The 21,429-nt window shown below is 39.6% G+C and overlaps 1 protein-coding gene across 4 annotated transcripts in view; it reads right to left on the reverse strand.

Moving 5' to 3' along the window:
* Positions 1-207: 207 nt before the first annotated feature.
* LOC106715309 (NADPH oxidase 5) overlaps positions 208-21,429 on the reverse strand; it is a 35,814-nt gene continuing 14,592 nt past the window's right edge. For all 4 annotated transcript variants that reach the window (XM_045684217.1, XM_045684214.1, XM_045684216.1 and 1 more), the window contains 19 exons: positions 7,448-7,542; positions 7,146-7,257; positions 6,806-6,903; positions 6,590-6,710; positions 6,095-6,245; positions 5,558-5,768; positions 5,026-5,252; positions 4,478-4,666; positions 3,990-4,183; positions 3,645-3,781; positions 3,193-3,377; positions 2,850-2,970; positions 2,550-2,719; positions 2,369-2,477; positions 1,794-2,008; positions 1,530-1,666; positions 1,130-1,339; positions 767-979; positions 208-621 (listed from right to left, as the gene is read on the reverse strand). In XM_045684217.1, the coding sequence (XP_045540173.1) occupies positions 424-621; positions 767-979; positions 1,130-1,339; positions 1,530-1,666; positions 1,794-2,008; positions 2,369-2,477; positions 2,550-2,719; positions 2,850-2,970; positions 3,193-3,377; positions 3,645-3,781; positions 3,990-4,183; positions 4,478-4,666; positions 5,026-5,252; positions 5,558-5,768; positions 6,095-6,245; positions 6,590-6,710; positions 6,806-6,903; positions 7,146-7,257; positions 7,448-7,542 (3,093 nt within the window). In that variant the 3' untranslated portion in view covers positions 208-423. The remainder of the gene's footprint in view (positions 622-766; positions 980-1,129; positions 1,340-1,529; positions 1,667-1,793; positions 2,009-2,368; positions 2,478-2,549; positions 2,720-2,849; positions 2,971-3,192; positions 3,378-3,644; positions 3,782-3,989; positions 4,184-4,477; positions 4,667-5,025; positions 5,253-5,557; positions 5,769-6,094; positions 6,246-6,589; positions 6,711-6,805; positions 6,904-7,145; positions 7,258-7,447; positions 7,543-21,429) is intronic.

The raw sequence follows: 21,429 nt of genomic DNA on the forward strand, positions 1-21,429 counted from the left end.
ACAAAAATAATTAAACAAACGAAATAACCATTTAATATAAAACAACAATTGAACTAAATAGAAAGTCAAAACTACTAACAATTGGAGCAAAAGACATCCTTAGAGTAAATCATTTCTTAAACATTTACACAAGAATTGTACATAGAGGCAAATTCAATAAAGCCTCTAAAATAAATTTTAATTGCCCTTAGATCATAATATATATTATTAGAATATACGACTAAGGCACACTGTAAAGTAAGTTTGTTTTTAATTTTCTAAAACTCATTCTTTTAATTAGCGTCTTAAAACATGGATCTTCTTGTATCAATCTCTTTTTCACAAACTTCCACAATTCTTAAAAAAAAGCATTCGACCATCACGAGAAAGTAAAAGATATCCTTTTAAGATATAAATGGTCTACGTGGAGTATGTAGAATGGTCTTAGAACACCTCTTTGCGGAAGTGGAAGCCGAACTGATCGCACTTTAGGCGCAGTGTGCGCGCCAGGCGCGGCGGACCGCAGTAGAACACAGTCACCTTGCCTGCGCGCCGCTCGTTTAACCTTTGAAACACTTTGTCCCAGTTGGGCCGACCCGCGCTCGTACGGCTCTTCAGGCCTGTGATCAGGTCGCGCTTCTCCTAGAAACAATAATATTTAGAACAGATATAGTCAAAGTCCAGCGAATGCTGTACCAAAACAGGGCCCAAAAAGGACTGTAGACATAAAAAAAGACGAGCCAGTCTAGAAAGCGCTTATCCGCCACCCTCAATTGTACATTCATACCTTCTCATGCAGCAGATCAAGTGCTAGCTGCAAGCCGACAGCGCGCATGTCGTGTCTCTGCAGCGCGCTGGTGATGTAGAGGTGCATGTCGAGCAGCCGCTCGCTCTCCTCTCGCTCTCCAGCGCGCTCCGCCTGCTCCATCTCAAGCTGAGACAGCAGCCACACGAACCACTCGAACGACCGTTGCTCACGGTTGATCCAGAAGAAGTCAACCTGCATTCAGATATAAAACGTCATGTAGAAAGTTTCACTTATACTACTACAATATTAATAAGAGAAGATAATAAAATATAGAAGAGGATGAATCATAGAATACTAGATTGGTAGTACAAGTTAAGCCTACAATTAAGTCAGTAGATGTACCTTCTTGAGCGTCATATTGGAGTGGGGCACGTCATTGTGCCAGGTGTGTCCGCAGCGGGGGCAAAGAGCGCGCGCGGCGCGGTGGCGCAGCATGATGCTCTGCAGGATGGAGGCGAAGGGCGTGACGCCGATGCCCGCCGCGATCAGCACCGCGTGCTCTGCGCGGAAGATGTGCGATGAGGCAGCGCCGTACGGACCCTCCAGGTAGATCTGATGATCACATTAAGGATAGACTGATTACCTGATCAATGTTCCATTTATGGTTGCCGATTGAACCGAACAATAAAGAATTTTTAATTTTTAATTTTAACTTTCAAGCTATATCAAAGTTAAAAAAAGAGTATGACACATTGATTGATTGTGATTATATTAATAATGAACCACTTTAAGTGTTTCTTACTTCTAACGGTTTCCCAACAGGATAATCATCGCTAGCATCGTTAGCAGTGTCAGGGTCGGGCGCGGTGTTAATTTTCGAGTCGTTTTGTGCTTCCGTATCCTTATCGGGTGATAGACTTTTGGATAGACGTCTTCTTGCTGATAAACAAACAAAAGTCAATCGTTCAACTGTTGTCGGTTCTGTTATTTCTATTACAGTTGTTTGCCGCCATCTTTTGTTAATTAGTTACTATACAGAAAATTAATTCTGCTGTAAGACACTAACCTATAGTGAGTATACTATCGTTGGAGCGTCTCCTCTCGTTGTCGTCGAGGTTGGGTGTGTGGAGTGCGACAATGGGCGGCTTGGTGCGCATGTAGCGGAAGCTGTGAGCCAGCGCGCGATGTCGAGGTGAGCGCGCCAGTGACGCTAGCCGCGCGCGCCGCGCCTCCCCACACGACAAGCCCAGCTCGGACTCTGAGCGCGTGTAGTCGCGAACACTGCTTGTACAGTAGGGGAATTACTAATTAAATGTAGAGACATACATGACTAGAGGCTCTGACGGAAAAGCTTTAGCTAATGCAGTCTTACACGCACAAAATACTCCTTAACAAAATATGTTAGAAAAGAAAAGAAAAGAACATTTATATTAATGGTCGACCTAATTTTTTTTCTGTCCGTAAACAACATAAAAATTTGATTTTTAATATTTAAATAAAAAAAAAATGCAATATATATCAAGCGTTACGCAGTTGAAGGGTTAAAGCTAGTATGCGTAATACTAATTTTGAACCGTTTTCAATGACACTTGACACAGTTTTTTTTTCATGGATATTACAGATATGTGTTGTGTGTTTTACCCATGTCTGGCGACGCTCTGCATATCAGGCATGGAGCGAGACTTCTCCAGTAGCCGGAGAGGCGACAGCAGGGCCGCCGCGCGCGTTGCTAGCGCCACCGGCGCTGCATCAAGACACACAAACATTAACATAATGTCAAAAGACCTGCGATAATCTGACAATTGTCTTTCCTATGTCTTACCCTTATGAGTTTCCTCTGGCTCCTCATCGATGCAGAAGGCATCGTTGGTGTAAGAGTTGGGAGAGAAGTCGACAGAGAGCTTGCCGCGGCCGGAGCGCCCCCCAGCGGAGCTGCGCCGCGCGCTGCGTGCGCTCCGAGCGCTCTGCCCCGACAACGTGCGGCTCACCTTACTGACAACAAAAACATTGTATAACATAATGTCAAAATATTTATGTAATTTCAATATCTCTAATAATCAAAGTTAATATAATAAATAATTAAAAATCATAAAGGCGTTAGGTTACCCATTTTAGTACATACCGGTGCGCGTCTTGCGCGTCGGGCACGTCGGGCGCGTGCAGGCGGCGGTGCTCGCGCTCGAAGTACTCGTGCAGCCGGTTAGTCCACTGACCCACACCGCGCACGTGCAGCCACACGTGATCTGATACAAGTACGATATGAACCACGCAACAAAACTAAACCTATTCAATAACAGTACCATCCTAAAAAATTGAAAGCTTTATTACTAATGTTGGTAAAAGTATAACACAATTACGTTTTTTTAATTATTAGAGAACAAGTACCGAGGCAGGTAAACATCTACACTAGAGAACAGACTGAGACATGACGTGATCAACTTCTTTATAAGTAGATTATTGTTTACCAGCTTGTTCAGGCGCACTGCTAATAGTGAAGGGATGCCACTCGTAGCGCGCGATGGCGGGCACGTTGACAAACACGTAGTCTCCGGCGTGGAAGTCGAATAGCGGCGGCCGCCGGATAACCAAGTGTGTAACACGCGACGGCAACAGTATACCGGACGAGATGTATGTCTTCCCGATTTCAGACCTACGGGGACGTGTGAACTGAGAATTAGTAGTTTCTTGGTAACGATAGGTAGATAGGCGCAGGATAGAGGCTTTCCACAAGTTAAACGAATGATTTGGTCGAAGTTGGCAAACTCTAAATTTAGCAGTGGCAGTCTGTTAGCTGAAATTAGTATCATCACCATCGCCTTGTCCTTCTCCCACTTTACGAAGGTTGACGCACCAGATTTTACGTGCACCAAATTAATCTGGCATAATTAATTATAAGCACAAAGCATTGGAAAATTACCTCATCCAAGCCAATCGCATGATCCGTTCAATAATGTAGATAGTGCCGGGCAGAATGAACCATTTCCAGAAGTTGGGCGCGTGGAATATCACCAGGATCCAGAACGGAATATACAGCAGGTGAGTCCAGTAGAATACCTGAAAATTATATATCAATATGCTAATTTCTACTAATATCAATCATACCGTTTTTGTATTAATAAGTTCTTCTTCAACTAAGCTTCCCAAACGAGATAGACAACCAGGTAATTATAGTCTACACTTAGGGCCGCTCCACACGGAAAGCAGTCCGTGTATGGGCACTTAGGTTTTCCATTACGATTACTACATATTCATTTGTACCCACCTCGAAGCTCCCCCCTCGTCTAACGGCGGGCCGGCTGCAGGTGCCGAGGATGGCCAGCACGACCACCAGCGCAAGACCCGTTGGGTTCGCCACGCCGCCCACCAGTCCGAACAGGCCGGGTCGCGTCGTGCCCACCCACTCCCACACCGTGTAGTTGTTTGCGTTCAACACAGGGTCGTTCACCACTATCAGACCTGGAAAAGAAACAGCACAGTCAGATCAATAAATAGATTTCTGTATAAGTATGGACTTAAGACTTGGACTTAAGTAAGAATGCTGACTTTAGACGACTATGTAACCGCCGAAGTATCAATAGATATGGTTTTACCTAAATCAATGGCTTCAAAAAAGCACTCTTTATACTTCACTTGGTTCAGAGTTCATATTGCCCTATAGATCATCGACCATTAAAAGAATATGTTAGTTTGAGAAGAAGAAGAAAATTCTTTCAAATACTTGCATACTAACTAAATATTTTTTAAACTAACTGAAGTTGCACAAGTGCATGATGGTGTGTAATATGCTGTAGAGTACGATGAGGACGCCGGTGAGCTTGTGCAAGTAGACGTGGTGGTCGAGTGGAAGCGCGGAGCCAAGCCCGCGCCCGCGCAACGCCGTTATGCAGCGCCTCAACATCAGCACCAGCACCCACGAGCAGTTGAAGTTTAGACACTGACCTGGCGATACAGAACACAAAATAAGTAGCCAAATTAACTAGAAGAAAAATGTTTCATTACATCTTTAGTTCTGGTTTCTATATTATAATGGTACATATAACTCGCTATGATTCAATTTTGAGTATAAAATTAGAAAACTGATGTGTAAATTAATATTCATTCTAAAGGTTCATTTGGACATACGCCGTAATCCAAAGGTCTTTGGTCGCTTCAGGGCGAGACGAACGTATTCCAATAGGTTTATCTCGCTCTGAAACGACCGCCCAGCATTGTTCGTACGATCCCGGCTTGTATCTAAATGAACCTTACCAAGTTCCATCTGAAAAAATGTCAAATATAATAGCCCAAAGTCTACTTACCACAAGCTCTTGCAAACATGACGAATCCATTGGCGTTCCTGTACTCCACACACCTCGCAGCAAACAAAGCGAGGTTGACCAGGAAGAACAGAGCCAGGTAGCCGAGGAAGACCTGGTTATTTTTAATGTATGGCCACGAAAGCTGGTGCGGCTTCATGCTGTACAGCCGCCGTAGCCAAGAAGTCGACTGAGGTTCTGGCGGAGGCGGGACCAACCAACGATCTATACTGGACAAAGGAGGCAAAGATTTGAGATAGATGAGATGAGTGGGGGGACTTCAAGATTAAAGTAAATAGGTAGTTACTATACTAGCGCGTACAATTTCGACCATATCGCCATATAACTCAGATGGGTTACGATCTTACGCTACCAGTTATAAAAAAGAGTATACTTGATAATTACATTGTATCAGGTCTTGGCACGTCAAATCGGCTGATTTGTATGTACAATATCTACAACTTTTTATGTTTAGGCTAGAGTTATTTTAAAGTTATGATAATATTCTCTCTTCTTTAAAAATGTCTGGTACTACCTGATGGAGAGATTCTCTAGTAGTCCGCCGTGCTTGCTGAGTTGGTCACGGAGTGCCTCGTATGTGATGGCGCCGCGCCGCTCGGTATCTGCATCCTCAAACATGGCGGCGGTGAGCTGCAGCAGCTGCTCGTCACTGAAGCTCATGCCGTTCTCCTCCATGCAGGCGCGCATCACGTGCTGCAGCTCTCGGTGCTGGATCAGACCATCACCTGGAACATGGTAAAGGTGAAGATATATCAAGATATTGAAACTAGGCTTAAAACTGAAAATGAGATTTTTTTACAATGAATAAACTACCGCTTGATCACGCCCACAAAAGAAAGATGGTGCGCGCTAGTTTACCTTTGAAAGACCCTACCTCATACTTAGACGGAAATACTGAATCCGGGATGTGGAATCATTGTGAAGAACACTTCATTTCATTTCTACAATGGTAAGTATTTACTTGTCCTATAAATCAAAGACATTCAGCTAACATCAAACGAATGAAGTACAATCTAGATTATTATTAAATTAAAAATAACTCGAAACTCACCATCTAAATCATAAACTCTGAACAAGAACTTGATTTTATCATCAGGAGTCTGTCGGCCGAAGCGGTGCACAGCCGCGATGAACTCGTGATGCGAGATGCTGCCGGAGTCGTCCTCGTCGAAGATTTGGAACACACGCTCCGTGAAGAATGGCTGCGAATAGCAAAAGAACTATTAGAAAATGTGTGAAAAAAAATAAACTCAAGTCAGACTTAACGATCAATAACAAATGATATTTCCATGACTTTTTTTTTCAGTAAACAATTTCTCGATAAGCTAACAAAAGTGTAGTAAGTCGTTTTACCCAAAAAATTGAACAGAAAAATGAAATCGACTATGAAGTCGATTTCATTTTTTATTCATATTCATATTCCGGTATTCTAAAGGGATGTTATAAAACATCCCTTTAGAATACCGGAAGTGATCTAAAGATTATTTGAAACTCGATTCAGAATTCTACTAGCTATTGCTTTTCGCGTGTCGTAAAAAAGTCTTACATTTTTGGAGACGACAATCTTTTTAAATTGGTCCCTGGTGATCTCTTTCTGGTCTCCGGCGGTGTCTCGGAACAATTGCTCCAACCGGTCAACGCTCGGCTTGTCGATGCCAACGCGTGGTCTGGGGACAATAGACCAGCTTATTATTGCCCACACTTCGCTCAGTTGATCTGTTCTACCTCGTTATTAACACATTACATTAGAAATCAAACTAACCTGCTGCTAGAAATGGAAGCAATGAACTCCATGACGTCCTCAGCTGTAACGTAACCGTCGTCGTCAATGTCCACGACGCGGAATAATTTCTTGGTTACCTATAAATAAAGTCTTATTTACACTTTTATAAAATATAGTTGTTGCCCGCGTCTCCGTTCGCGCGGAATTAAAAAAAACTTATTAAGTAGCCTATGTGTTTTTCTAGACTATGTTCTACACATGTGTCAAATTTCATCCATCCAAACTTTCGCATTCTACACTTAGGGGTACCACTTAATTCTGAGTATGACAGAAATTCTAATTAAATTCCACTGAGTTTAGTGTAATTATTGATACAGACCACTTTGTTGCGCAATATACGTGTGAAGATGGCCGGGCATACAGGTCCATCACCGCACAGCGCATACGCCACACTTTCCACCTGCTCCACCAGCTCCAGCTGTCTCTCCTCACTACATACGAACAACATACACGCTATACAAAAATTTGCCTACAAAGTCTCGTTGGAACCATTTTTCACTGCCGAAATCGAGATTCGATGCTGAAGAATTTTGTTTTCGGAACACTTAAAAAGATCTTATAGAGTTTATTTTTGTTTTTATTGATTATGTGTATATATTATACTTTATATAAAGCTCTTACGGAAGTCTTTCCTTAAGATGCTCGATCCAATCTTCCTGAACGAGGTAGTCTCTGCCGTCCACGTCGAACAGGCGGAATATCCTGTCCAGCAGATCCTGGAATAAATAAGCGGGTTATAAGTAAAATAAATATGTTATATTAACTATTTCAAACATAAATTCTTATAGTATCACATCTTTGTGTAGTGTAGTATTCAATTTTTAAAAGGAAACTAAAATCTCACCTATTTCACTAACAAATTAATTTACAGCAACTAAATTAAAAGCGGAATAAACTATTCGCAACATCTTAATACAATAACATAAATGTTATAAGTACCATACATGTTTTGATTACAATTTCGTCGGTATTCTGAAATTTACTTAGCTTTTCATATTATTCATTATAAAATAGATGTTTACTTTAATTTGAAACTACGATGTATTATAATTCAGTATTTATCATAATTGTTTGCTAAAATAGTTTTACATTGGGATACAATTTCTGAAATTTCAATTGTAGTTTTATCTTTTCGATACTAGATGGCGTCGTCAAAACATTGCATGATTTTTCTTAATTTTTTCGTTCCTATTCTACTCAACGGTAGATGTCACTAGTAGTATTTTAGGAGAATTTTAGCTCTTTAAAAATTGTACAGTTTTATCTACTAGTTACTGGATGGCGTGATTCGAGATAACCACGCAAAGTATTTTTGTGTGAAAAAAATAATTACGTCTAGGAATTTGAGTGTAATAAATATAATTAGCATTTTATTATCTAATTAAATAAAATTAAACACCAGAACAATAATGATTAAGCGTTTGTTTCCGAGTCCAAAATCTCTGTATAGTACATATAAACAATATGTTATAAAGGGGAATTTTTGTCTCAGTATATCAAGATCAGTGCAACACATTGAAAGCTTCTCAAGTCGATTCGATCATCGATAAGATATATTTTTAATAAGTTGGAGTGTTAATGTAGTGGGTTACTTGCACTGCCACCTGTCACCTGTCGTCTCCTACTTGTTCACCACTGACAGGTGACAGGTCAGCCGCGGCGCCGGTGGCTGCGGTCGTGTTCGCTGAAATGTAAAATTCAACGGAAGTTTGTGTTGATGTTTTAAAGCCAGTTTTATCTCAACTGATACATGAAATGAAATTAGTGTGTTACAAATATAAGTATGTAACGAAAAATAAATAGTGATAGATTAATGTATTAATATTACTGATAATTGTATCAACTCAATGTATGTACAGTGCTAAATCTAGATGTAAATCTTGTAAAAGTAGGCATAAAATTGCAGAGTGAAGATTTTTATCGACTTATTTTTAATCTCAACATTAGCCTACATCTTTTTATTTTTCTATACAAAGAGGCCACATATGAGTGGCATAAGACTAGGCAGATAATTCATTGTATGGATATATTTGATTGATTGTTTTTTTTTATAAGAGTAGGAGGCAAACTAGATGCGGGAAAACCGAACTAGAAACACCGAGGCGATCATCAACGCCCATGGACATCCGCAAGACCAGATGAACTGCAGATGATGCGTTACCGGTAATTGCGAAAGAGATATGCTCGCTTGTTTAAGGAATCTAAGTCGTACTGGTTTGGAAATACCGCCAAAGACAGACCATTCCATAATACAACCGTGCGTGGTAAAAAAATCGCTAGAACCGCACTGTTCGGTACAGATGTACTATATTATATGTATATTTTTGAATTTCGCGGTTGACCTACACAGGTTTTATGTTGGTAGGTCGACTCATTTTTATTCTCCCGCACAAGCGGGTAGTTGGAAATCCCTCTCCGCTACGGACGGGCGCGGGGCCTGCGGGGGGGCTGGTGCGGGGAAGGAGTGAGTCGACAGAGCTCATCGAGTCAGCATAGAAAGTGGTCGGCAGTTGGATAGCTCATCGGACGTGTCTATTATTTAGCGTACAGGGTCGCTAAGTTTACGGTTCCGCGTTCGGTTCGGTAAAGGACGCGTCTATAGGGCGCTTACGGGAAGCGGTGCATCGGGTGCATCAGGAGTGCAGCATTGCTGGCGCCTTTAGACTGTATGACAGTGACTTACTTGACTCGACTGACACCGACAGAGTGACCAGGCACCTGCAGGCACCGGCAGGCGGTGAACGGGGCATCGAGTAGGTGAGTGCCAGTTCATATATTTACATTATTTACGCCAGGCCTTGTGATACGTAGTTTAAGGCAGGTTGTGCCGCGGGACCCGAACCCGTCGTGTACGGCACAATGCGATGGTAGCAGAGCGTGGTTCGGTTAACACGTAGGTTATAACCGCGTGGTTATATTCGGGTTACGTGTTTTTCGGGTACGTATTTACATTGCTTGGCGAAATATTGTAACGTCCTTCTCGCGCGGAATATAACGGAATCTAACGGAATACAACGGAATATTACAATATATTACGTCGTACAATTAGGTAGGTTTTTAATCAGGTCGTTTATGATAATTCTTTATTGTACGATTGCTACGTAATATTAATCGGCCATTAGGGTTCCGTTTATTGATTTCGTATAGTTTAGATTATTTCATTTAGGGTTTTTTCATAATAGTTTTATATTTAATTGAGTAATTTCACGGTTTTTCTAGGGCTTTTTTACGTAACGGTTTTTTTGTAGTTTATGTTACGGTGCATAATATAATTTGGTGAGTTTTTAATTTGTTTTTTTTTTTTTTTTTTATGTTACGGTTAATAATTTAATTTAGTATTTTTTTTTTTTGTGTTTGGTAGTTTTTATGTTACCGTCGATAATTTAAGTTGGTCAGTTTTCATTACGGTTGGTATTTTGTTTTTTTTTTTTTATTAGGTAATTCTTTATAACGGGTTTCATACATTTGGTTAAGGCGAGAATTATCTACCCACCATTTAGATTTTTTTTTCCTTTAACGACCATTTGTAGTAAGCGGTTTCTGGAAGCATCGATAATTTTCTACCTTCGATTTTTTTTTTTTTTTTGAAATTTCATTTTATTAATCATGGCCGGCAAATATACCGCTAGGATAACAGGTGTGCTGAGATGGCTCGGCTCAGCGGTTTTGAATATTTCTAGGCCGGACCGTGAGCAAGCCCTTATGGCTAGATATCAGGTTCTAGACGATCAAATGGCGGATCTATATGCGGCGTACCGTGGCATTCTAGAGTTAGGTTTAGAAGCGGATGCCATGGCGAAGATTAATGCTGACATTGATCAGGCCGACGACCTGGCTGATCAAATTATTCAGGCTGTTGGTTGCCTTAAGGGGTCAAGCGCTGCTGACGCGCGCGTTACTGCGGAGTCGGAGGCGTCATCAGCGCTCATGAGTAGATTGCCGCTGCTCGATTTGCCACAATTTAACGGTGACTTGGAACAGTGGGTTGCTTTTAACAATTTATTTGAAAGCATTGTTCACAGTCGTAGGGATTTGACCCCTGCTCAGAAACTTGCCTATTTGTTGGCGTCGTTAACGGGAGAGGCCAAGGGCCTTGTCCAACATTTAGGTCTGGTTGACGGTAATTATGATATCGCCCGGGACTTACTCAATCGTAGGTACCAGAATGTTCGGCGATTAGCAGATAGTCATGTTGCTGCTATTCTAGGCCTACCTAGGATTTTGGTTACGCAGTCGTTGCGCACACGGCTTCTTAACCCGTTGTTAATAGCGGTCAACGGTCTCAAGGGTTTGGATTTACCTGTGTCCACGTGGTCGTTTTTATTATTACATATAATTCTTTCCAAATTACCATACGATTTACAACATAGATTTGAACTGCAATACGGCGGGGACTCCGCCACTCATCTTCCCAGCTTTGACAACCTAATTTTATTCCTGGAGGATGAGTGTCGTCGATCGGAGAATGTCCTCCCTCCCCCTTCGGGGCCTCCCGTAGTTGCTCCTAGAGCGAGGCCCGCGGGTAACGAACACCGTCCACCGGTTTGGGCGCGTAATAGGCCACGGATGTTTAACGCAGCTGTACGGCAGGCACAGGATATTCACTGCAGTTATTGTCGGGATACAGGACACGGTGTTACGGGTTGCCCCAAGTTCCGGGAACTACGTTGGCAAGCTCGGCGCGGTATTGCTCGCCAACGGTTTTGGTGTTATTGCTGCTTGGGGAACCACCTTGTCTCGCACTGCCAGTCCACTCGTGCGTGCGGTCAGTGTGGAGGTAGGCATCATCTCCTGCTGTGTGGGAACCGCAACGGCTCGCACTCGCCAAACACTCGGGGACTTGTAACTTCCCCTGTTCGTAGTAAAAATGCAGGGGAGCAGTGGTCTGGAGCTATGCAGCGGACATCAGGTCGCGGTGATGTTAGGTCTCCACCACGGCTTAGGGCAAACCACAGCGGACGGCAATGTGTTCAGGGTTCACCAACGAGCACGGGCGGGGGGGCGCGTGACTCCTGCAGCGCCCCTCAAGCTGCGGCAGAGGAGCCTTGTACGGGCGGCGCTCGCTCGCCACTTCACTTCATGGACTGGCCTCGGTTGGAGCGACGCCGGCCGCATCAATCGGATCATCAGGTGGTAAGTGATCAGGATCGGATTTCCTCACCGCGACTTATTAACAATCATTCTCCGGAACGTTAATTCGTTCCTGTCTATTCCATCGCAATGCATCTCATCGCTTAGTACGGTTTCACTGTCCACCGCTCAGGTTCGCGTCGGTTCTCTTCGGAGTAATTAGGTAACCACGCGCGCGGTTTTGGACTCGGGTTCATAGGGATGCATTGTTTAAATATGGTCGGTGGAACATTTACGGTCGCGGATCGACCGGATACGGATACGGATTACGGATTTATTCGCGGAACAGGTAAAGCGAATTGGATGGTTACGTAGATTTTATTAGGCCACTTGGTGGTAAAGCGAGCAGTGGCAACTCTCCCCCCGCTCGTTTAATTTTTGGTTTCGAATTTCGGTTTTAGACGCAGCCAGATATCGTCTGGCTGGGGCGGGGGACTGTTCGGTACAGATGTACTATATTATATGTATATTTTTGAATTTCGCGGTTGACCTACACAGGTTTTATGTTGGTAGGTCGACTCATTTTTATTCTCCCGCACAAGCGGGTAGTTGGAAATCCCTCTCCGCTACGGACGGGCGCGGGGCCTGCGGGGGGGCTGGTGCGGGGAAGGAGTGAGTCGACAGAGCTCATCGTGGCAGCATAGAAAGTGGTCGGCAGTTGGATAGCTCATCGGACGTGTCTATTATTTAGCGTACAGGGTCGCTAAGTTTACGGTTCCGCGTTCGGTTCGGTAAAGGACGCGTCTATAGGGCGCTTACGGGAAGCGGTGCATCGGGTGCATCAGGAGTGCAGCATTGCTGGCGCCTTTAGACTGTATGACAGTGACTTACTTGACTCGACTGACACCGACAGAGTGACCAGGCACCTGCAGGCGGTGAACGGGGCATCGAGTAGGTGGGTGCCAATTCATATAATTACAATATTACGCCAGGCCTTGTGATACGTAGTTTAAGGCAGGTTGTGCCGCGGGACCCGAACCCGTCGTGTAGAATGCCAGCGTTGCAGGTGGTATGGATAATAGTTTGTTTGCATTGAATAGTCTCCAAAACTATACTGAACCGATTTAAAAAATTATAATATTGTTGAGAAGCTACCCTATCTCCGGGTGACATAGTCTATATATTACTATTTTTTTTTTAGTCCGTGCGGACGAATTCGCGGCCAACTGCTAGTTTAATATATACTGAATATATAGATTCTGTATGAAGCTAGGTCGTTTCCTGACCTGATTGCAGTCACCTTCACATCGCAAGCAAACAGCCCCGGGCTCTGCAGCTGTCTGCCCACTCACACATGTAGCGCGACGAATGCTTATATCATTTGTTATTCACAAGTTTGTCACACCCACGCTCGAGTGGTAATCTAGTTAAAAATGTCAGCGGTATTTGTATGTGCTGAGAAATTAAAACACTTACAATAGTAATCTGTTGTAATTATTATGAACTTCTTTGTTAATAAGTATGTCCTACCTTTTGATAGAAACGCTACTTGACAACAGATGGCAATGTTGTAGCATAGTTTTTTTGTTAATTACAATGATGTCTCTGAATCTGAACTTGATATTCTTGTCAAGGATATAAGATTACTCTTATTCTATTTTCGATGATCTTTCACTAGCCTATCGAAGATAAAAGCTTATTGTACCTATTTATCGAAGTCACGAAATATCGTCAGTTCTCTTATCCCTTAGGTTCGCTGCGTGTCTAGTCACGCACTAGACCACCTCGTTTTGCGGCCTCGCTGCAGCCGAGCCTGTCACCTGTCACCTGCAGTTTGTACCTAATGTGACAATCGTGACTAGACGATCAGCTTACAGTGCTAAGGGCAGACGCACACTATCGTATGTGTGAATTATTAATCAAATATTTCTAATCTAGACTTGGATATAGATGAATTATTTATAATTAAGTAGAAGGAAGTGTATTTCTTGAAATAAATTTAATAATTTAGTTTAAGATTAAATATGTATTTTTAATTTATGTAAAAATAAATATTTACTTTTAATTTGTACCTCCCACGTAGGGTTCGTGAAAGGCGGGTTGCTGAAAGAAAAAAGTAAGCTTTAGAAAAGCTTGTGCGCGATCCCCATGTGAGTGGCATAAGACTAGGCAGATAATTCATTGACAATGGTTGAACACTAATCCTAAAATGGATGGTCGAAGAAGTCAGAATAATCTGAATTTAAGTATGTATCAAAGCTTATAACTATATTTTATCACTATGATTTTTATCGATTAAAATTTTTGGCTAACGTAGTTACCGTGTTATTTATAAATACCGTAAGTTAACGAGTAAAAGGAGACAAAATTAGGTCGTCAAATTGTCGTAATGAAAGCTGTTTAATCTTTGCATAGTGTGAACACATCCTAAGTCTGTATTAGATCAGATTGCGAGATCATTTCACGCTCTAGTGTAGTTCGTGCTGAAATTGTATCAGTTGTCGGATCGCAGACGACGCGCTGTCGGAGATTCCGCCCGATAGTGACGTGACAAATGTAACACGTTTAATAAAGTATTGTCTTAGTCCTCAGACATTGTAACACTACTGTAATCAATTTATAACTTACGTATATGTTTAATTAAGTTAAAAAAATTCGCTACTTTCCTATTGTTTGATAAGTGAAGAAAGCAAATAAAATTCAGGTAATAAATACACTGCCCGAAGAATTGCAAAACTTAGAAGCTATAATCCTAGTACATTGCCCACAGAACGGATGAGTGATGGGGTGACAAGGTTTAAGAATGGTGGCCACGGACAGGTCGACGCTACGTAGGCAGGTCTACCGCAAGATGGGCCGATGGTTTATTAAAGTTTGGGGAAGAATTCTGGATGAAGACGGCCAAAGACAGATCATCGTGGCGATCTATGAGGGAGGTCTATGGCCAGCATTGCGCTACATGTGGCTGTAGATGATGATGAATTGCTAGATATATAGAAACTTTAAAGATTTATATATTCTATAAGAATGATGTATTTTACCTTCTTATAAGCTTTAGTATATTAGATTATTTTATGTCAATTCTTCATTATCTTTGAAAAATTTCTCTAGATTTATCGCAAAACGGTAAGTACTTTTTGTTTACAAACATTAGGCTTTGAGCTGTAATAAACTAGGTATCTTACTAATCTAAAATATAAAATTCTCGTGTCACAGTTTTCGTTGCCATACTCCTACGAAACGGCTTGACCGATTCTCATGAAATTTTGTGAGCATATTGAGTAGGTCTGAGAATCGGCCAACATCTATTTTTCATTTTTTTTTTTTAACTGCGCGCGGACGGAGTCGCGGGCGACAGCTAGTATTATATAAATGTGAATGTTTAGATGGATTATTGTTTCAAGGCATCTCCAAAATGGCTCAACAGATCTTGATGAAATCTGGCATAGTCAAAAGAACACATAGGCTACATAATTTTTTTATTAATGCCGCGTGGACAGAGTCGCAAGCGACACCTTGTAGCAATATAATAAAGATTACAGTAGCCTGAGAAAGAAAATAATTAATTAAAATTAATCATTAACAGTTTAACTTCACGTATTGTCATTAATATAATAATAATATCATCTAACTAGAATACAATTTATATCCCAAAAGGTCATTTAATTTCTCCTTCATCTGAAGGCGGGACTCAAAGCTCATTAATACAACTAACGTTTAGAGTACATTGCTTGTTATTGTAACTGACCAATAAATCAACCGGTAATAAGAGCAGGAATGTATAACACAATACAATTATATCAATGATAATGAAGATTTTAAGCTTTGTATGTGTGTGAGTTTATGAATTTTTATCGATGTAAGAAATTTATTTCTTTGTGTGAGGTATACAAAAATAGGTACTGTTCATAGTTAAAAAATACTAGGGGTAGGGTTCCGGAGAAATAATCCATCAAAAGAACGAGGAAGGTAAAAAAAGAATTACAAATTCTAGGGCACAACATTAAAAAACCCAGAATCTTAGGTTCCGTCAAATACATGGTTACACAAAACGTCTCTGTATATAGCATTCAAAGAAGAGTAATTTAAATCTTTTATTATATTATGTTAGAACGGTCAGTGTACACCCAAAGGTTTAGATTCGTTATTTAATTGATTTTCAAAAACCAGTTTATAAAAAGTATCGATATTTTTCAAGTACAACACTAGTCAATCGATAAACCTTGATACACATCTCTAATCACAATGCAATTACATTCGCAGACCTCGAGGCGTTTGGCTCAGATGAGGTCATTTGTCAAAGGGAGCAATTGATATGATAATGTAAAAGACTGATGGGGTTTGGTTGCGCAAGTGCAACACGTAGTGCCATCTAGCGGTGGTATGATGTTATTATAAAACTTTCATTTTTGGAAGGAAGGTCGACTGTTAAAAAATGTTATTACAAATTAATGAACAGTGACTGCCGTACTCATAGTTAAGAGGTCTTTAGTGTCAACTAAGGGTCGTCCATAGTCATGCTAGAGTAAGTGGCAAACACAACTTTGTAACTTCCTATGTAAAGATTAGATCTGTAAGTACAAGCAGTTGCCCGCGACTCCGTCCGCGCGGAATTAAAAAAAAAACTTAACTAGTGCTTTATATTTTCTTCCAGACTATCTATAGACTATATATAATCTAGAACAGATTCATAACAAATTTCATTTAGATCCGTTAAGCCGTTCTGAAGATACTTTTTAACAAACATCCATCCATCTGTCCATCTAAACATTCGCATTTATAATATTAGGAAGATATTGAAAATATCAAGCAAATTATTAAAGACAACTCTAATGCACATTAGAGTTGTCTTTATTTCATTGAATACACGATAAATGTTTGTCCTAGATAAATATAACCTCCAAATAAAGTGTTATGTCAGTTAAAGCATATCGCAATTAAGTGTGGCGGGAACTCACCACAGCAACCAATCACTTATCTCCTCGTTGGCAATTGGCTATCATACCAAGGTCAGCTGTTAACCGTGGACTTACATTGTTGTAAACACTTTACATTATCTCTGTTAAAATGAATGAAAGGGAGCAAACATAAAACAACCTAGATACAGCTAAAGATGTATTAAAACAAGAAATGGATATGTTGACATTGGACTAAAGTTTATAAAGTTTACAAACTAATGCTTTTAAGAGTTATTACCTCGTTGATTGGATTAGTCCTCAACTTGACAAGTCAAATAATGGTTACATTTATTTATTTATTTAATACGTATCAGAGCAAGTCTTGTAGCGAGCCGCTTCATGCATTATTTATGTTATTTATTTTTATTTATTAACTCGTACATAACTTAAGTACAATTATGTATCGACTGTTTTGTGGTGACCGCTTCTAATTTCTAGCTTTCTTACTGTATAAATTAAAAAAAAGCAGCACGGCAGCCAAATATGCTTTGTAACGTTGTTAGCACACTTAAAGACTATTTATTTAATTTAAAATTCCATACAACTCTAATAATTACTACATCACGTTGTTAACATTTCCCGCGCGATTCTCTTCTATTTTTTTCCATTGACTAAAAAGGCAAAGGTCTTGGTGGCCAGTATGCCACTTTGGCAGAATATTTAATTCTGCCACTGAACATTTACTACGGAAGTTTACTGTTTTACATCCGAATTTAATATCCGATTATGAAAATCGATCACAAAATTTATTTAAATGCTTTTTATGAAACGGAGTACCGGAGTTCCGAAATTGAATATTCGTTTCGGCCGTTAGATGTCTCTTTTCATTTAATTTTAAATTAAGAACTTTAGTATTTCAGAAATAATAAAACATCCTAAAAAATGCAGTGTATTTCTCGTTTTTAATTCCAATAAATGTATCTTACAATCGTTAGCACCGTTCAGAATGATTAACTTAACTTAGTATATCGTTAGAACAGAAAAGGGTCACATGTGCACATAGGACTCATGAGTACTCGGCTACAACGCAGAAACACTAAATCACACTCAAGTAAACATAAGGATATGTTCACATTACGAAAAAATTAATTACAAACATGGCAATAAAAATATCGAAATAAAAAATATTTTTATTTTGGTATATCTTACAAAATCTTACTAATATTATAAATGCGAATGTTTAGATAAATAGATGGGTGTTTGTTTAAAGGTATCTCCAAAACGGCTTTACGAATCTCGTTGAAATTTGGCATAGATGTAGGTCAAAGCCTTTTTTTAATAATAATAAAGATTCTTTAATGCATACTTAATTGATTACAACATCAGTATCGCCTTGGCTCCTTAACTAGGTTCACCTGTATTAAGTCTGAAAGAACACATAGGCTACTGGTTGTGTTTTCTTTTAATTCCGCGCGGACGACAGCTAGTGTTAATATAATTTATAAAGTGCAGGACAGACGATGTGACAGGAAGCCGACGTACGTTGCTATGGGATTCAATTTGTTGAATGTGAACTGTATGAAAGTGGATTGAAATTGTTTGATACCTAATATCTCTATAAGGATACATGATTATTTTATTCAATGGTGAAATTACTAATATAATTATAGTAATTACCAATAAGGTCTAATCAAAATAAAATCACAGCTGATAGCCAACCTAAGAAGGAAACATATCTCTTGATAGGTACTTAACTTTGAGGGTCGATTAATTTTATTTTACTTATCATAGATCAAGTGTGGTTATACCCTTATCATTGTTGGTAATACGCGACTTGAAGTAGTCGTGTCTAATGAACCAATATATAGATATCTCTGTATGTCTGTTAGTTATCACTTATACGGACTGAGATATAAATCCATCCAATTAGTGAGACATTTTCTACTATCTGAATCAGTAGTTGAACATGTCTTGTGTTATTTTTCACTTGTTATACAACTTTGTCAGTTAATCGTGAACATTTATTTGGTTTATTATCGACTAGCAGTCGCCCGTGACTCCGTACATGCGGGATTTAAAAAAAATAATAAGTAGCCTATATGTTCCAGACTTTGTTCTACATTTTTCTGTTCTATATGCTAAATTTCATCAATATCCGTTGAGCCATTCTTGAGATACCTTCAAACAAAAACTCATTTGTACAGTATGTACAGATGGGTTTTTGTTTGAAGGTACAGTCCCAGATGTACAGTCGTCGCCATAATTATTTATTGAAAGTTTAATTTTAATATGTTAATTTGCGTAGTTATTAACTTTAATATCACTGTAAAATGCTGTATATGGAAGCGTAAATAGACATTACTAGAACCCATTGTGCACCTTCGCCGGGTCTACCATGGACCCCAGAAGGACGACATTAGACACTTTAGGAGTCAGATGTAAAAGTTTTTTCGCATCAATTAGCAAATGCCGGGGACATTTCCTCGTGTCTCGTAGATCAATATCGCATCAACCTTCCTTACACAGATAATATAATTAATGACTAGTATAGATAACTACAGTTGCTCGTGCGGACACAATTAAAACGTGTAGATAAAAGAACTCAATTCATTTCGAGACATGAAAATTTTAGTTTGGAATTTGTACACATAATTTGAATAGATAAATGTTTAATTTTTTTTTGTAAAGTGTTGCTATTTTCGAATTACTTATTTAAAATAAGGCTAATTATTATATAGTTTAGAAGTAAATTAACCATTATACACAAAATTCATAATACTCAGTTACAAAAAATCTGTACTCGACAACTCCGAAGCGGAGGCCGGAAGCAAAAGCAGAAAGTTTTTACAACAGGCAACTTTTATATCTGTCAAGTGTGTAGACGACAGATATCCAATTAGCCATTTACGAACACCAGTCGTGTTTATATATTCATCAAAAAATAATAAAAAAACACAACTTGAACATAATGATGTCCATACACGTAACACGTATAGTCGTACATAAAACGTTGTCTACAGTTGTCCTTAATAGGTCGAGTCTACTCCCTAAATATAAATAAAAGTAGTTACTGTTAAAAATAATTTTATTAATACTTTATGAATTTAGTATACTTTCTTATTATGTAAAAACTATCAAGTGAAATAAACTACATAACTACGCCGAATTTAAAGTAAAAGATTTTTAAATCACGAGCAACTAAACAAAGCAAATCTAGGGGCGCGGTAGTGACCACTGTAGTTAGCACTGAACAATCCTTTTCTCGAAGTATTTAGTAACCTATATCTTTAAAGAGATGTGATATGGGTTGTAGATGGCGCGGCTATCACATTCGATGTTGTTGCACAAGAGTGTCACAACAGTCGTGTGCCCGCGCCGCGCCCCGTCTAATGCGCTCCAAATCGATTTGTATCGAAAGATAGTATCGATACTGTAATCGATTCCATTCGAATTGATGATCATTATAGCCTGATTACAACCACCAAGTAGATTGACAAGACAGTGCCCTCGGCCAAATACAACAGGCCGAGACAGTCAGTCGAACCCTATTCTATTCTATAAATAAAAATTAAAACATTTAAATAATTTTAGAAATACTTATCGATGTCTGTAGTGTAATTTAATTTTCCACATAAGAAAAAAGTGTGTGTGACTTTTGTGTCCGATTGTACAAGGCGTTGTCGAGTAGCCTTCGCCATTTAGGTTGTATTAAAAATATTTGAAGTTAAAATTGTTTAAATTGCGTTAAAAGAATTTAACCAAAGTTGTTTTATAGAGACATTAAAATTGTTTAGTTGTATGGAATGTATGGGGTTTTTGAAATACATAAGTAAAGGTAATTAAGCTAGTGTTATATACAAGAACCCATGGATTTTTTTAATTTCGTAGGACAATTTCCTAGCTCCCGTCTTAACTAATTCTTAGTGGGATTAGATTAGTATTTCAAGTCATCCTACGAAAAGGGTTACATCGTGTATGTGATCTTTTAAGTGCCTTAAGAGATATAACCTTTTTCGTCGGATGTATCGATTTCTTTTCTTTTGAATTTAACGAAAATATTTAAAAGATCTAAAATTCGATTTCAATATTATTCTAAGAAATCTGCGTTTTTCTTTAATTGGTTACTCGTATTGAAGAACGAATTTTTCTTGTTACTACACACCCCACTGAGGGGCTCTCCTACCCTAAGTTAGGGTTGACTAGGCCATAGTCAACCACACTGGTCCACCGCGGGTTGACTTCACTTTGAATTTCTTCTCAGATATGTGCAGGTTACACCACGATGTTTTCCTTCATCGTTAAAACGTCGGATAAATGTACATATGTAAATCTAAAAACACATTGATACAAGGCGGAATTCGAACACAGGACCTGCAGATTGCAAGTCAAGTGTTTAACCCCTGAGCCACAGACGCTCTCCACTGGCAATAATTATAGCTTACTAAAATTTAATTAATAACATCACAACTTGATCTATAAATCGTGTGACATCCGGCCGCTGCGCTGTAACTCGGTCGAATTAGACAAGCCAATGGATTATGTAAATTAATCTGGAACGTATTTAATTAATGGTGTTGCTACGAAGAGTCTTAGTGTAATCCAGCACCGCTCGTTTGCGCACGACCTTCTCAAATT

Source organism: Papilio machaon, chromosome 25, assembly GCF_912999745.1.
Source record: "Papilio machaon chromosome 25, ilPapMach1.1, whole genome shotgun sequence".
NCBI lineage: Eukaryota > Metazoa > Arthropoda > Insecta > Lepidoptera > Papilionidae > Papilio > Papilio machaon.